This window comes from Hyaena hyaena, unplaced genomic scaffold (genome assembly GCF_003009895.1).
Source record: "Hyaena hyaena isolate Hyena2069 unplaced genomic scaffold, ASM300989v1 scaffold_135, whole genome shotgun sequence".
Taxonomy (NCBI): Eukaryota; Metazoa; Chordata; class Mammalia; order Carnivora; family Hyaenidae; genus Hyaena; species Hyaena hyaena.
The window spans coordinates 345,756-360,630 of record NW_024080767.1 but is presented as its reverse complement, the minus strand read 5'-3'; the positions used below and the strand labels follow the sequence as shown (position 1 = coordinate 360,630).

Here is a 14,875-nt window from a genome sequence, read left to right as displayed (position 1 = left end):
TGTGAGATCATGACCTGAGTGGAAATCAAAAAGCTGGAGGCTTAATCTCAATGTGCCACCCAGGCACCCCTTACTTTTGTATATTTTTAAGTACATATCAATTTTTAAGTACAAAACTGCTTAAAGCACTTAGGTGGGCACCTGATAGATATGGTGAAAGGTTAAAAAATTAAGTTTTTAAAACTACTTTTTCAATAAAAACAAACCTAAATTAAAAGCAATAAATTATACATAAATCAATTAGCTTTTTAGCAAAACCCAAAACCATATGGTGTTTTTTTTGTTTGGTTTTCAATTCACCCTGATTATATAAATAATTTCTGAAGAAGGCAATTCTCCAAACAGTCATGGTAAAACTTATGTCAATAAAAATAAAAACATTTGTCAATTTGTTTAAAGTGTTTCAAACAGGGGCGCCTGGGTAGCTCAGTAGATTGGGCATCCTACTTTGGCTCAGGTCATGATCTCACAGCTCGTGGGTTCAAGCCCTGCGTCGGGCTCTGTGCTGACAGCTAGCTCAGAGCCTGGAGCCTGCTCCACATTCTGTGTCTCCCTCTCTCTGACCCTCCCCTGATCATGCTGTCTCTGTCTCTCAGAAATAAATAAAACATTAATAAATAAATAAATAAATAAAAGTATTTCAAACATATCACATTTTGGGATATTTCCTAAATAATATCATGAAGCACAATGGCTAGCATTAAAATTAGTGATACACGACATAGAAAGTTTTAAGATTTGTTAATGAGACTATATAATTCCTGTTTTTTTTCCTTATTTTAGCTTTTAAGTTCACTAGATAGAAATGGGGTTTAAAAAGTTTTGGGGGTGTTAAATGTTAAGAGCTTAGGAATATTTATTATGAATAATTAAGAAAGGGGTACAATGAAAGTTTCTAAAAATATCAGCACTTGGGAATTTCACTTAAGGGACACCTGGGTGGCTCAGTTGGTTGAGCGTTCCACTTCAGCTCAGGTCATGATCTCGCGGTTTGTGGGTTCGAGCCCCGCATTGCGCTCTGTGCCAACTGCTCAGAGCTTGGAGCCTGCTTTGGATTCTGTGTCTCCCTCTCTCTCTCTGCCCTTTTCCGTTACACTCTGTATCTCTCTCTCTCTCAAAAATAAATAAGCATAAAAAAATTAAAGTAACAAATATTCACCAAAGCAACCATTACTAATAGTTTTTAATGGATCCTTCCAGAAATGCATAGACATGCATTATCATGTGTACATACAGATATTTAATTTCTATGTCATCTAATATTTTATAAAATAAGAAAGCATAATACAGAATTATTAGCAAATTAAATCTGAAGGGGGAAAATCCCAAAGTATTTTGTTCCTCCTCTTTAGAATTAAAGGGGATTACAAATTAATATGTACATACTTCCTTCCTATTAGGCACTGAATTAGGCAGCTTGTCTGTCATCTCATTCAATCTTCAGTATAGTCTAGCAACTATACTGAATATTATATTCAGTATATAATATATATTATATAGTATATATATAATATTCAACGTAAATATTATCCCATTTTACTTTTTTTTAAAGGTTTTTTTTAAATGTTTTATTTATTTTTAGGAGAGAGAGAGACAGCGTGAGCAGGGGAGGGTCAGAGAGAGAGGGAGTCACAGACTGAAACAGGCTCCAGGCTCTGAGCCGGCAGTCAGCACANGACTGAAACAGGCTCCAGGCTCTGAGCCGGCAGTCAGCACAGAGCCCGACGCGGGGCTCGAACCCACGAACCGTGAGATCATGACCCAAGCGAAAGTTGGACGCTTAACCGACTAAGCCACCCAGGCGCCCCGTTTTTGTTTTTGTTTTTTTATATATAGTTTATTTATTTTTGAGACAGAGAAATACAGAGCACGAGTGGGGGAGGGGCAGAGAGAAAGGGAGACACAGAATCTGAAACAGGCTCCAGGCTCTGAGCTGCCAGCACAAAAGCTGATGCGGGGCTCGAACCCACAAACAATGAGATCCTGACCTGAGCTGAAGCCGGAGGCTTAACCTACTGAGCCACCCAAGCACCCCAATATTATCCCATTTTAAAGCTTGGCTCAGACAGGTTAAATGACATGAACTAAGAATTGGCAAAATGAAAATATGGACCAATGAAAATATGATCTAACTATAAAGTTCAAAATATTCTCACTAATAAGGGATGTTTCTCAAACATAAATCTCCCGAGTTGAACATTCTCCCAGGTTTTAATATCACCAAAGGGCTTTACTTTAAGGTGGGTAAAATGAGGTAAGGGATATGAAAACACTCTTTAAAGATGAGCCTAAGAAATAGCATCATGGGACACACACAAGAACCTCAGAGTGTCTGCTTGTCAACTGTCTTGGCAAATGAAAAACAGCCCAGTCCAGTCCAGTCCATCATTACCCCCAGTTGATTGTCAAACTCTGGAATCTTTTCAGTGTCAGGCAACAAAAGCTGCCCAGTGTGCCTAGTCCATCTGGCTGTCCAAGCTGAATGACGGAAGAGAGTAGAAGCAGCTATGCCAACAGCTATCAGGGTGATGGGATCTGGGCTGGGGTTCTTTACTGAGAATGAAAAACTGCATGATCAATAGTCTTTATAACATCATACATCTGTTGTATGTCACTTAACACAGGGTGGGATGGGGGCAGCACATTTTACAAAACATTACACTTTTTTTTTTTTAATGTTTTATTTATTTCTGAGAGAGAGAGACAGCGTGAGCAGGGCAGGGTCAGAGAGAGAGAGGGAGACACAGAATGTGAAGCAGGCTCCCATCTCTGAGCTGTCAGCACAGAGCCCGACGCGGGGCTCGAACCCATGAACCGTGAGATCATGACCTGAGCCGAAGCCTGACGCTTAACCGACTGAGCCACCCAGGCGCCCCAAAGACTTTATTTTTAAGTCATCTCTACACCCAACATGGGGCTGGAACTTACAACCTTGAGATCAAGAGTTGCAAGCTTTACTGACTGAGTCAGCTAGGCACCTCCGAAAACATCAGACTTTAAATAGAATTAACATTATTTCCCAGACTCTGTGGATATAAAGATGAACCAGATGCCTCGCCTATTTAGTCTCATAGGAAAAACACAGTAAACACCCAGAGTGGTCTCAGATACTACAGATTTACTTACACACACACACACACACACACACACACACACACACAAACACACAAACACACACACCCACTGGGGGAGCTCAAGGGAATGAACTACTGGCTTGGCCTGTGAGCAGTGGAGGAATTCCAGCAGAGACATTCTGGCTCTGTCCTGGAAGACAACAGAGACAGGTGGACAAGGCAGGCGATAATTCCAGTCACAAGGGACAACATGTCCAGGGGCACGGAGTCATGAAACTGGATGGCATTTCTGGAGCAGCAGAGTTCGGGAAGGCAAGAGAACAGGGTGTGGAGGACAGTGAGAGACAGAAAGGGAAGGCAAGGGCGGGGCAGCATGGTTAGGCTCTTGTGCACCAAGCCCATTAGCCGGATTCTACGTGGTACATGGTAAGATGCTAGCAAGTTTTCAAAAAAAGATCTAGGTGTATAAAGCAGCCTGGCAGTGGTGTGGCAGGTGGACTGCAGCAATAAAGGCAGGGAGTGTGGCTCCTGGGCTTCCTGATGGCTGTCAAGGCCAGGAGTGCCGGGCACACAGGAAGCATTCAATACTCACCAGAGAGACTAAAGGATGGTCCTAGGTTATGATAAAGGCAGTGGGGATGAAGGGGAAGGAATATCCTCAGAAGATATTCCCGAGGTGAAAAGGAGAAGGCACAGGTCCTGACCAGGTGTCTAAACAGACAGTGTTGTGGTTTAGCTGGAGCAAACCACAGATGGGAAATGCATTTAACGCCGAGACCACAGGATGAGGCAGCAGTGGTGAAATGGACTTCATTCATCTGAACACCAAATAACTATTGACTGTACACTACATGTGCCAAGACAGGCTGAGGATATAAAGATGAATAAACCTGGCCCTGACTTCACAGAGCTCGGTCTGTATGTGGGAGCAGACAGACAACCATGACCACAGCCCAACATGACATAAACTCTTTGACGGCCACATAAGGTGGTGGCTGTGACATGGGTGGGGGCAGAGGAAATGGAGCCTAAGTTGGCCTGGGGGAAGAGATGAACCAATTCTCTGAAGGAGGACTTGTTGAACCGAAGCCCTGAAAGATGAGGAACACGTGTCGGGTAGACAGATGCCCATGAGAGGAAGTAGAAGTATACCTGCCAAACCCAAGAGTATGTGAATACAGCCAGAGACGAAGAGGAAAGAGGAAGCTGAAGGGCCTTATCCAAAGAGTCACACATTAAAGTAGTAATGATGTCACTCCTCTACTCACCACCAACCCTCCTGCCACCCCAACAAACCTGTCGTCCACACTGCTGCCACAGAGCTATTCTCTTTTAATTTTAAAAACTTTAAATGCAGAGACAAAGGAACAGTATGAGGACTTCTATCCCTGCATTTAGATGAAAGAATGATAAATATCGTATCATTTTAAGTCTGTCTCTCTCTATATATTTGCTTTTCTATTTCTGCCAAACCATTTGAAAGTAGAGTACAGACATTATGACCCTCCATCTCTAAAACTTCAGCACGCACCTCCTAAGAACAAAAGATAAAACCAAGATACGATTTTCATATCTGAGGAGAAGAATAATTCTAATATCCACTCTATATTTAACTGTCCCCAACTGTTCCCAAAATGTCTTTTATAGTTTTTCTTGGCAGGGATGGTGTGGGGTGGGATGGGAAAGAAGAGGGATTAGGATCCAGTCAAGGTTCAAGTCGGAGAGAACTTTCTAACAGGAAAACGTTCTGCTCAGAATTCTTCAATTATCTGCTTCACCGACAGGTTCAAGCCCTTACTCTTCCTTCACGGGACTCCAGACAAGTGTCGCCAAGAGTTAAGCGAGGGGAGTGGTGGGAAAGAAGATAGAGTCAAGACACACTGCAGGGAGAACTGACAGATCTGGCGGCCGGCTGGACGGGAGAGGGCAGGAGGGGTGCGCTTGGGACCACTACACAGAAGATGTGCCACTAATGGAGAGAGACTCTGGGAGGAAGGAGCAAGCTCTACAGGAGGAAGAGGAGTTCAATTCTGGGGACATAAGCAACTCAAGCACCGGTAGGACACTAGTGCCATGTCCACTAAGCAACTGGGACTCCAGGCCTGGCACTGGGCAGTGAAGAGGTCAGTCTCCTGGGAAGACTTCCTCCTTCCCCTCTGAAACCCCTCATGTAACGTCACCCACAGATCCCTGTTGACAAATCCAGTTTTCTGTCATCTTAACTTTTTAGCAGCATCTGGCACATTTTGCCAGCTCCCTCCTTGAAATACCTCCCTCTGGGCACTGCCACAAACAGTGACCTCACCGGCTGCTCTTTCCCAGTCTCCCTTGCGGCCTCTCCTTCCTTCATCTAGCCTGTGAATGTTGACACATCTCAGGGCCTGCTTCTCAGCCCCCTCTCTATCCACACTCTCTCTTCAAGCAATCTCATCCATTCCTATGGCTTTAAAAAATGTTTTATATGAAAAATTTCAATTCAATGCAAAGCAGTATAATGAAACCCATGGATCTATCAACATTTAGCATTCCTATACGTCAGGCTCCCAAATGTCACCTGTTGTGCAGACATCTCCTTTGAGGAGTCACATACATCAAACAGGCCAACCACCTTTCTGTTTGAATAGCCCACAGCCATCTCCAACTTTACCAGGTTCGAAAGTGCTCTGGATTGTCTCCTCACCACCCTACATCTGTTCTTCCTTCTCTGAATTAGAAGCAAGGTCCCAGATGACAAGGACCTTATTCACTGATATTTCCCAACAGCACCCAGCATATGGGGGGCATTATATGATTATGGAACACGTGACTTTCCGTATATGGCACCAGCATCTGACCAGTTGGCCATTACCCATGATTCTGTCTCCTTTCCAAAATCAGATTGATATTTTATTTATTTAAAAATTCTTAATGTTTATTTATTTTTGAGAAAGAGAGCGTGAGCAGGGAGGGGTGAGACAGAGAGGGAGACACAGAATCCGTAGCAGGCTCCAGGCTCCAGGCTGTTAGCATAGAACCCAACACAGGGCTTGAACTCAAGAACCAGATCATGACCTGAGCTGAAGTCGGACACTTAACCGACTGAGCCACTCAGGCGCCCCCAGACTAATACTTTAAAAACAGAGCAGATCATGTCATACTAGAATTTAGATCTTTAAATGTCTTCCATGACGCTCAAAATAAAATCCAACTTCTCTAAATTGGCTTGTGAGACCTGGAATTACCTGGCTCCTGCTCCTTGCCACCTGTCCTCTAGCCAGTCTTCCCTTCACTCATGAGCTCTGCCCTTCCTTGACTTTTCTGGATTTTCCCAGGATGCTTTCATCCTTTGCAGGCAGGGCTTTGCTGCACACTGACCCTTCAAATTTCAGCTTAATGCCACCTTCTTGGAGAGGCCTTCCATGATCTCATGTGGTACGTTCCCTGATCTTCTCTCGAACCACCCACCTCAAAATGTAAGTCTCTACGAGTTTTTACCTCTGCCACGGCTTCCTGGGGACAGTGACCATGGCTATTATTAATGCTGAGTTCCACAAGACTTCAAAGACATCAACTATATTCAGTATTTGTACAATTAGTGAATCAACTGGGTCTAAACTGAGTCCTAAAGAACACCTAGAGTTGAAGCAGACTAGTGCTCAGGAAGGGAGAGTGGTCAAACGGTACGGGGGGCTTGAGAGAGTAATCCAAGAGTCAACAGGTTGGACAGAGATAGAGATAAGGACTTCAGATTCAAAAGCACTCGGCCCCAGGAGGAAGTGGGGGTACTGGGCAGACCCAAGTCCAAATCTCCAGTTTACTAGCTTTATGACCTTGGGCACTTTAGGTGAGTATTTTGGGTGAACACCTTCAGCCTCAGAGGTCTTTTTTGGAAAGAAATATGAATTTCACAGGCTCATATAACCTGTGTGAAAAAAAATAAGACACACAGTAGATGGTCAGCAACAGAATAAAAATAAAAGGAGGTTGATTCGTTAATCAACTTGGAAACATAAACATCAGATTAGGAAATACAAGTTGGCCATCAGTCCTAAGAAGGGTGCTCGGCCTGAAGCCTGACAAACCTGAAGTCAAATGCCTTTTCTAGCTAGGTGTCTCACCTGCTTTGAGGTTCCATCCCATCTGTAAAATGGAGATCCTGTTACTTACTGCTTAAAATTGCTACTAGGATTAAATTAAATAAGCTCTCTGGCCTACAGTAAGAGTTTAACAAACAGGCAGTTCCTTTACTCTTTTGTTAAGTGACAACTGAACTCTCTAGAGGCTCATTATTTAACAAAACTGATAACGTTTAAATTATCCAACTTAAAGAAAACAATAAAGCAAATCTACGTGTACGTTGGTATGAACTTGGCTTCTGAACATAGAATATGGGACATGGATATGTCAAAGGGATGAATTCAGAAAACCAAATATTTAATGCAATGAGATTAGAAACGTTTAAACTTGAACCCAACGCCTACTGAGCGCTGATAACTGTACATACTTTTTGATCCGTTACGTACTTTTCAATGCAAGTCAAACACTGTTCGTAGCGCTGAGGCCTCCCCACCACTACCCTTGTGCTTCACTGAGGGTTCGGACGGGACGACACGTTATTTTAGTTGTTCACAACCTAAGAGGTGAGTAGTAGCTCTACTGCCATTTGCAGATGCGGACATCTAGGCTTTGCGCGGGCTCTTATCCTTCTCTGGGCGCCCGCGGGAAGCGAGAGGCCGAGTCCAGGGCCTGGGGCCTCAGCCGCTCGCGCGCCCTCGGCCACCGCGCGGGTCTCGCAGGGTCAAGGTCCCGCAGGCCGAGCCCGCACGGCAAGCGGACGTGGTCTTGGCGCCGAGCGCCGTCCCCGCCATGACCTTGAGCCCGGCCGGGAAGGCGCTCCGACTCCGCCAAGGCTCCCGCCCCGCCCGGCCGACAGCGGCCTCGGCCCTAGCCGCCCCACAACCCCTGCGGCCCTGCCCCGAAGGAGCGCTGCTGGGCCGGGGCGGAGACCCGCGCCGGGGACCCCGCGTCCTCTGCCCCGCGGCGGCCCCTCCCCGGCCGCTCCCGGAAAGGGCGGCGCTGCTCACCGGAGCACCGGCAGGAGGCTACAGGGGGCGGCGCGCCGAAGGAGACCGCCGGCCCAAGCGGCTCTGCGGGCGTGCAGTACTCGCGCCGCCATCTTGCTCTGGCGCCTGGGCTCCCACCGCCCGGGCCGCCGCTGACGCCGCCGCCGCCGCCGCCGCCGCGACCCCTCCCCCGGCCGGGCCCGCCGAGGCTGGGGCGGGGCGGGGCGGGGCGGGACGTGCGGCCGCTGCAGCGCCAGGCGCCGCCGCCAGGGGAAGCAGGGCGCACGGTCCCGGCGCGGGGAGGTCCGGCAGCTGCCAGGAGGCAGCGCGAAGGCGCAGAGGGCTGCTTAGCGGGACGATAGTCACCGGCGAAAGGAGCTGAGTGTCCAGCGCTAGAGGGCAAGGCTTTCATGTACATGCAAAGATACACAAGAAGAGAGTAACACTGAGTTCAGGCTTCTCCCCCCCAATACCGTTTGAACTTTGTACCATGTAAATGTAGCGCCTTTCAAACCAAAACCAAACCCAAAGCAACGCTTTAATGAAAACATTCTGGATGAAAAAGATACTCAAGTTATCTGGTGGTCTCGGGACTACATTGTTCCTGTTCATAACCAACACTGCGGGCGCTTGTCGCGTCTGTGTCGTCAAGCCGGCACGGTCTGGTGAGGCAGGATGTGAAATGATTAGCCCGAGTGTGTCAAGTGTTGAAGGGGTTCGCAGGACGGGAAGGGGACACGGACAGGCGAGACTGTAACCGGCGGTGGCTGTGAAGCGGAGGAGAGAGCCCGAGTTCCTAGCGCAACAGCGCGGTCCCGAGAGGAGTTGACCGGTGGAAGGGAGGATATCTCCGGCCAAGGAAACAACTTCAACAAAGGCGTCGGTTGGACGGCGCTGTTTAGGCAAAGTGTATCCTGAGTAAGAGAAAAGAGCCGCAAATGTAACCTTGAAAACTGCAACGGAGACAAGGTAGGCAGAAAGGGAGCTGGACAATGAGAGACGGGGGAGAAACGGGGAGGAGACCCCCAGCCACCCAGGGGACCACCGTGCAAGAGTCTGCAGAGGCCGACAGGGCAAGGTCCTCGGGACTGGGTAGAGGGGAGGTCTGTTACCCTGGCTGGTGGGGGGAGGGCAGCCGCCGGGCTTTTGGTCTGAGGGGTTCTCTGGAGCTGGTAATCTTGGAGGCAAAGAAAGCACTGGAGCTTGAGGGGTGCGGTTTTCTGACTGGGGGAATATTTGAACATGTTAATATGGCAAGGGACCACCAGGAGGCCAAAAAGGGGTCTTGTGGATGGAGGAGAGGCAACAAGGATTTGCCCCAGATCAGGGAGATACAGGTCTGTCGGAGGCCAGGGGAAAGGGGGCCGAGGGACAGGGGACAGGAGTCCAGAAGCTTTGTGGCTGAGCAACAGGCTTAGGATTAGTGAGGCTGTAGACACCAGATAGACCCAAAAGGGAGCTCTCCCCAGGACAGAAAGGACATGTCCCAATTCTCCACAGTAGGAGGCAAGCCTCTTTAAGTCTGCGGTGTCTGTGTGCCCTTCTGACTTTCTTACACATTCTCCCAACTTCTCAGCTTTTTGAAGAGACAAATGCTTTCAAATGTATTTTCCTGAAATGTAAACTTGGTAAATATTACTTGGTTGACCTTGCTTTTGTGCTATTTAGTATTAGGCCACTTATTCTGCATTTTTCTTCTCCACTATCATCTTGCTCTGGAGTTCCATTAACCCAATGCTTTTTACTGGGGACAAGTACTTTTTCCTCACAGGTGTATGGCTTAGGGTACTCAATGCCATAGAAGAAATATTGGGCATCTTCCTGGAGCATAAGTTTTACATGAAGATTATTAGTAAAAAATATCTTAAGATTAAAAAACAGTAGAAGGGTGCCTGGGTGGCTCAGTCAGTTGATTTCGGCTAAGGTCATGATCCCAGGGTCATGGGATTGATCCCCACATCAGGCTCTGCGCTGAGCATGGAGCCTGCTTAAAATTTTCTCTCAAAAAAAGTAGAGTATATGTAAGCATTTTAAATATTTGAGGTTTTTGAGACGGCTTGTACAGATGCAAGGTGGAACCCACATAACTCCACCTACCAGAGACCTAGGCACTCTTAGATGATTCCCTTTCGCTCACTTTCCCTGGTATAAAGTTCTGAGAATTCTACTTTGGAACATCATCTATCCAACAACCTCTTTTCCTCACCCAGCTCAGTTTAAGTCTTAGGACCAGTCTTTGAACCAGTCTCTTTCCCTCTAATCTTTCCCCTTACAGTCCATTATGTAATTACATAATTCTTTTTAAAAATGTAACCCACCACCACCACTTACAGTATAATTTCCACCTGTTTCCTTAAAAAATTCTTTTTAATGTTTATTTATTTTTGAGAGAGAGAAAGCGGGGAAGGGGCAGAGAGAGAGGAAGCCAGGGAGTCTTTAGCCGGCTCCAGGCTCTGAGCTGTCAGCACAGAGCCTGATGTGAGGCTCGAACTCACAAGCCGTGAGACCATAACCTGAGCTAAAGTTGGATACTTAAACAACTGAGCCACCCAGGCACCCCTATTTCCACCTGTTTCTTTACCTGAGCTCCACTCATGTTCCGAATGTCCCAACAGTCCTCATCAGCTTGCAGAACCCCTTGGTTATGCTTCTTTTTATCCAATTTTTGGGATTTTTTCATTCTTGCCTTTACCTGGAATGCCCTTTCTACAATCCTTGTCTATTGGCCTGGAAACTATTCAAGATTCAGTTCTAGCACCATCTAGTATCTTCTGGGAAGTTATCCTTATTTCTCCCCCACCCATGTGCTTCTCTGTTTGCTATGAAGGCAGCTGTGCATACCTCCCTTACTAAATATGAGCACTGATGGGATAGGCAGTGCTTGTGGTTACTGCTGAAACTCTGTGCTTGTATAATACACATATTAATTGAAGCTGAAATATGCTCCAAATCTCTTTCTAGGAGCCAGGAAACAAATATGTAACTCAATGTTTCTTCAGGTCAAAATCTAGGTTCATAGTTTATTAATAAACAGCAACAAAACTCAAACTCTCCAACTCAAATGCACAGTATGAGGAACTCTACAATTTCATCACTATCAGATTTTATTAACTCAGTCCTATTGAATATACTCTAGAATACAGGATAAAAGAAAAAGTGACACAGAATTTTCAAGTTTTATTTTTCATATGTCAACATTCTTACTATTTAATCTGATAAGGTCTGACCCCAATCAGACTGTTGATTATTTCCATTTGTAACTGGTTAAATCAAAGAAACAATTTTTAATTAACTTTTAATATATACCACCAAAAATAAATATTCACTGATTTTTGGCGGTCTTCTCTGTTTTAAGATATCAAAAGGTTTTTTCCTCCCCAAATAAAGATTCTAAGATAAATTCCAGATTCCGTTGAATGAAAAAAAAGATACATCTTCTAAAACAGCGAGCTTACAAAACAATGCAGGGGATTACTAGGTATACTTCCTGTAAGAGGTAAGTATGTCCAATGAAAAGGAAATTTCAAACATGGCCTTAAACTCATGGAAAATTCTAACAAGGCCTTTACTTCATTTCCTTTTAGCTATTCCATAAATACCAGAAGAGAAACTGGACAGTTTGTAATGAAATTTAGAAACATTTCTTTTTCTATAAGGCAAACTTATAAATCTTTCCCTTTGGCTCCTTCTAATCTTCCTTCACTGTGCTGAAGAGCTATTCAGTTCTTCTAGATTTTCAGTTTGGCAGGTGGTTTCCAAGCTGACTGGGCTTTCCAGGTAGGTAGTTCCTGCACAGGGTTTTCCGGTCACTGGATCTATGACTTGTCCGACTTTGAAAATGATTTCGGCCAGTTCATGTTTCACATGCTTTGTTCGTGGCACAGGTAGAGCTTTGAGAAGCACGATATCCCCAACTGTGCACTGCTGAAGAGCATCATGGGCAAAGTAGGTTTTTCGTTTATTAAAATACTGTTGAGAGAAGTAGGAACAATAAGTAGCTCCCATCTGTGATCTGACAATGCAGCATAGAATATAAAAAGTAATGCACAGAAAACGAGCTGGACTTGGGAAAAAAAGAAAATACACTTTAGGAGGCTTCCCATACAAAAATTAGCTCCTTAATTTCTGGAAAACAGCAATGACTTTCCCAGAGTGGACCACGGAGTGAACTCTCCAGCCTATTACCTTCAGGATCTTTGTCTATTAATCACCATCCTTCTCTACACTATTTAAACACTTCCTTCCTAGTGGAGCCTTCTCTCCAGGCTACCAACATGCTACTCTCACTACTAGCTGAGTAGTGTGATGCGGGACAAGTCACTTAATCACTCCAAGCTTAGTTTTTTTACAACATAAAATGAGGCTCCAATGTCTGCACCTCTAAAGTTATCCAGATAATTAAATGTTCTAAATATACACACCACACTTAGCTCCATGCCTGGCTCAAAGTACTGCAAACAAGCCACAGATGCTCGTAACAACCCTGCTGCAGAAGGTGCTCTCATTGTACACATGAGAAAACAGGCTCTGGAGTTTGCTAATGTGTGCAGCTAGTAAACAACAGTCAAAAATCACCTAAGGTCTTCTGACTCTTAGGCCAATGATTAGGCTGTCACTCTTCAGCTTGCTCCTGTATTGTTGTTAATAAAAGACCACTTTATTCTGCTCTTTAACTCATCTGGAGACCCTTTCCCTTAACCCTGTCACCTCTGCTCCTATGTTTTTGATCCTAGATAACAAAGAGCATTTCTACCTACCTGTGTGCCCAACTTTGTATGCAGAACTCTCCTTGGCACTTTCCCCGCCCTCTCTTCCACATCTAACAAATCAAGGACCCTGTCCCTTCTTTCTGAAATCCACTTTTCCCACTCCATTCCACTTGCTTCAAGGACTGTCCAGGTTCTTATCATTTCCATTCTAGAGTTTTGCAATAGCCTTCTTACCCATTTCCTTACCTCCCGACCTCATCTCTATCTGTATGTTTCCAAATCTGTCTTTCCTTTGCTTATACGATGAAATCCAAAAATACTACATTAAAGGCCTTTCTCAGCCCAGCTTCCACTGTTCTCGCATTCACTCAAAACAGCCAATGCCTACTTAGGGTCAAGCTCTGGGCTCAACCTTGCCAAACTACTACTTCCTGTACAATGTCATGCCCTATAAGGCTAAAAAAACTTCCACATACCACTCATCATGTGGAGAATGACTCCCCCAAATGTGGTCCTTTGGATAAAAGCCTTTCTGAGATTCAGCTCAAATGTCTTTGAGGATGCTCTCTTTCAGCAATGTGGAAAGAAATCAGGTGTCCTGCATTCTGGTCCCAGTACTTTGCACATAGAAGGGCTATAGCAGGTATCAGACTGAGTTGAAATTAACTGTGTAGGTCCTCAGAATTTGAGAATGAACCATGATTCATTCACTTTGTTATACCCACAAATCAGCAGATGCTCAGTGCATCTGTATTGACAGGAAATGGTTTCTCTGCTCAGAACCTGTAACATGTTGATGATTTATCAATGCCATCTGAAAATCGGAACATTCCTCACCTTTAATAAATAGGGATCCAAAACAAGCCTGGTCACTCTCACTTTAGCTGTTTTTTGCATTGCTGTTCCAATCACCTTCCCCACGATCCATTTGGCATGGACGGATGAACGAACTACTGACATTATGTGGCTTTGATCACCTGAAAAACAAATTTCGATGTTTAATATTCTGTTTGTTATGACTCACCAAAGGAATTTTGTTACTGGAACTGAAAGTCAGAAACAGTTTTTGCTGGCCTTCTGGAATCACCACTTAAGCGTCTCACTATTTCCTTAACCCAACCTCCCAGCTTTATACTATTTACAAAGCTGTCATTTTAACCTCTCTAAGCCTCCGTGTCTCCCTGTGCAAAACGGAAATAACAACAGGGTCTACTCACAGAAGTGCTTGGAAGGTTTAACCTATAAGGCGCTCAAGAGCGCGAATAAACGTGGGCTTTTACTGGCGTCCCTTCTTTCTTTCCTTCCGCTGGCTTGCGTCTCCCCAAGGCTCACAGCCTGGCTACACGCGCGCAAAAGGCCTTGGGGGAGCAGCCGGGGTGTACTCCTCACTGAAGGAGACCTTGACTTGAGGCTGCTTTCTTGATCAGGTAATGCCGAGTCCATCCCGCCGAGCCTGGGGAAGGCTGGGGGTGACTGATCCTCCCGCCCTGCACAACCCCAGGGTCAGGCAACTCTCCTCGCCTCCAGGCTCTCACCCGTCGACACCTTGCGTCCCCGAATTCACTCTTCGCAACGACTGCGCGGAAACCGCGCTCACCTCCCGATTTTACCTTCCAGACGCACGTCCTATGGAATGCCCGCCGGAGCGTCGACGGCCGAAGCGTGATGACGTCAGCCCTTGCAAGTCGCTCCGCCCCGGACCGCTCCTCTCATTGGCCGGGTGTTCTCTTAGCCATGGGCGGGCGTAAAGGCAGGGCTCCGCCCACTCCCCCTTAAAGAGAACCGTGGAGCCGGGTCACGAGGAGAGTTGTAGACTCCACGCACTGGACGGCTGGAGCGTGGAGCATTACGGTCTTTTATTTAACTATTTCTGTTCGATTTCTTCTTTTCCCGCTAAGCTCCCAGGCCTGGACAAGGCCTTCCAAATCAGAGGAACCTCATTCATTCATTAAACACTGAAACATTGGACCCTGCTGAATGCATTCTATCCCTTCAGCTGCTTTTAAGATAAACTTCTGTAGGTTTTTGTGCCTAATATGATTTTAGGTAC

General features: G+C 45.8%; 2 protein-coding genes across 5 annotated transcripts in view; both read right to left on the bottom strand.

The window, feature by feature from the left end:
- Window positions 1–8,296, bottom strand: part of NIPSNAP2 (nipsnap homolog 2) — a 33,560-nt gene extending 25,264 nt beyond the window's left edge. The window contains exon 1 of the mRNA XM_039238099.1: window positions 8,138–8,296. Within this exon, the coding sequence (XP_039094030.1) occupies window positions 8,138–8,229 (92 nt within the window). The 5' untranslated portion in view covers window positions 8,230–8,296. The remainder of the gene's footprint in view (window positions 1–8,137) is intronic.
- A 2,820-nt stretch (window positions 8,297–11,116) lies between these two features.
- On the bottom strand, window positions 11,117–14,481 carry MRPS17 (mitochondrial ribosomal protein S17). 4 transcript variants are annotated; one of them, XM_039238053.1, is made up of 3 exons: window positions 14,361–14,481; window positions 13,663–13,802; window positions 11,117–12,085 (listed from the first exon to the last, which is right to left on the bottom strand). In XM_039238053.1, the coding sequence occupies exons 2-3, from the start codon at window positions 13,783–13,785 to the stop codon at window positions 11,816–11,818; spliced, it is 393 nt and encodes a 130-aa protein (XP_039093984.1). In that variant the 5' UTR covers window positions 13,786–13,802; window positions 14,361–14,481; the 3' UTR covers window positions 11,117–11,815. The 4 variants fall into 4 exon arrangements, with proteins under 4 accessions (XP_039093984.1, XP_039093987.1, XP_039093986.1 ...); XM_039238056.1 differs by having other exon boundaries at window positions 14,423–14,475; XM_039238055.1 differs by having other exon boundaries at window positions 14,436–14,454.
- Between the last annotated feature and the right edge of the window lie 394 nt (window positions 14,482–14,875).

Coding starts and splice junctions, on each gene's coding strand:
- MRPS17 (XM_039238053.1), bottom strand. CDS start 13,785: ATGTCAGTAGTTCGTTCATCCGTCCATGCCAAATGGATCGTGGGGAAG. Junction 12,086..13,662: donor TGGATCCCTATTTATTAAAG/GTGAGGAATGTT, acceptor TTCTCTCAACAG/TATTTTAATAAACGAAAAAC.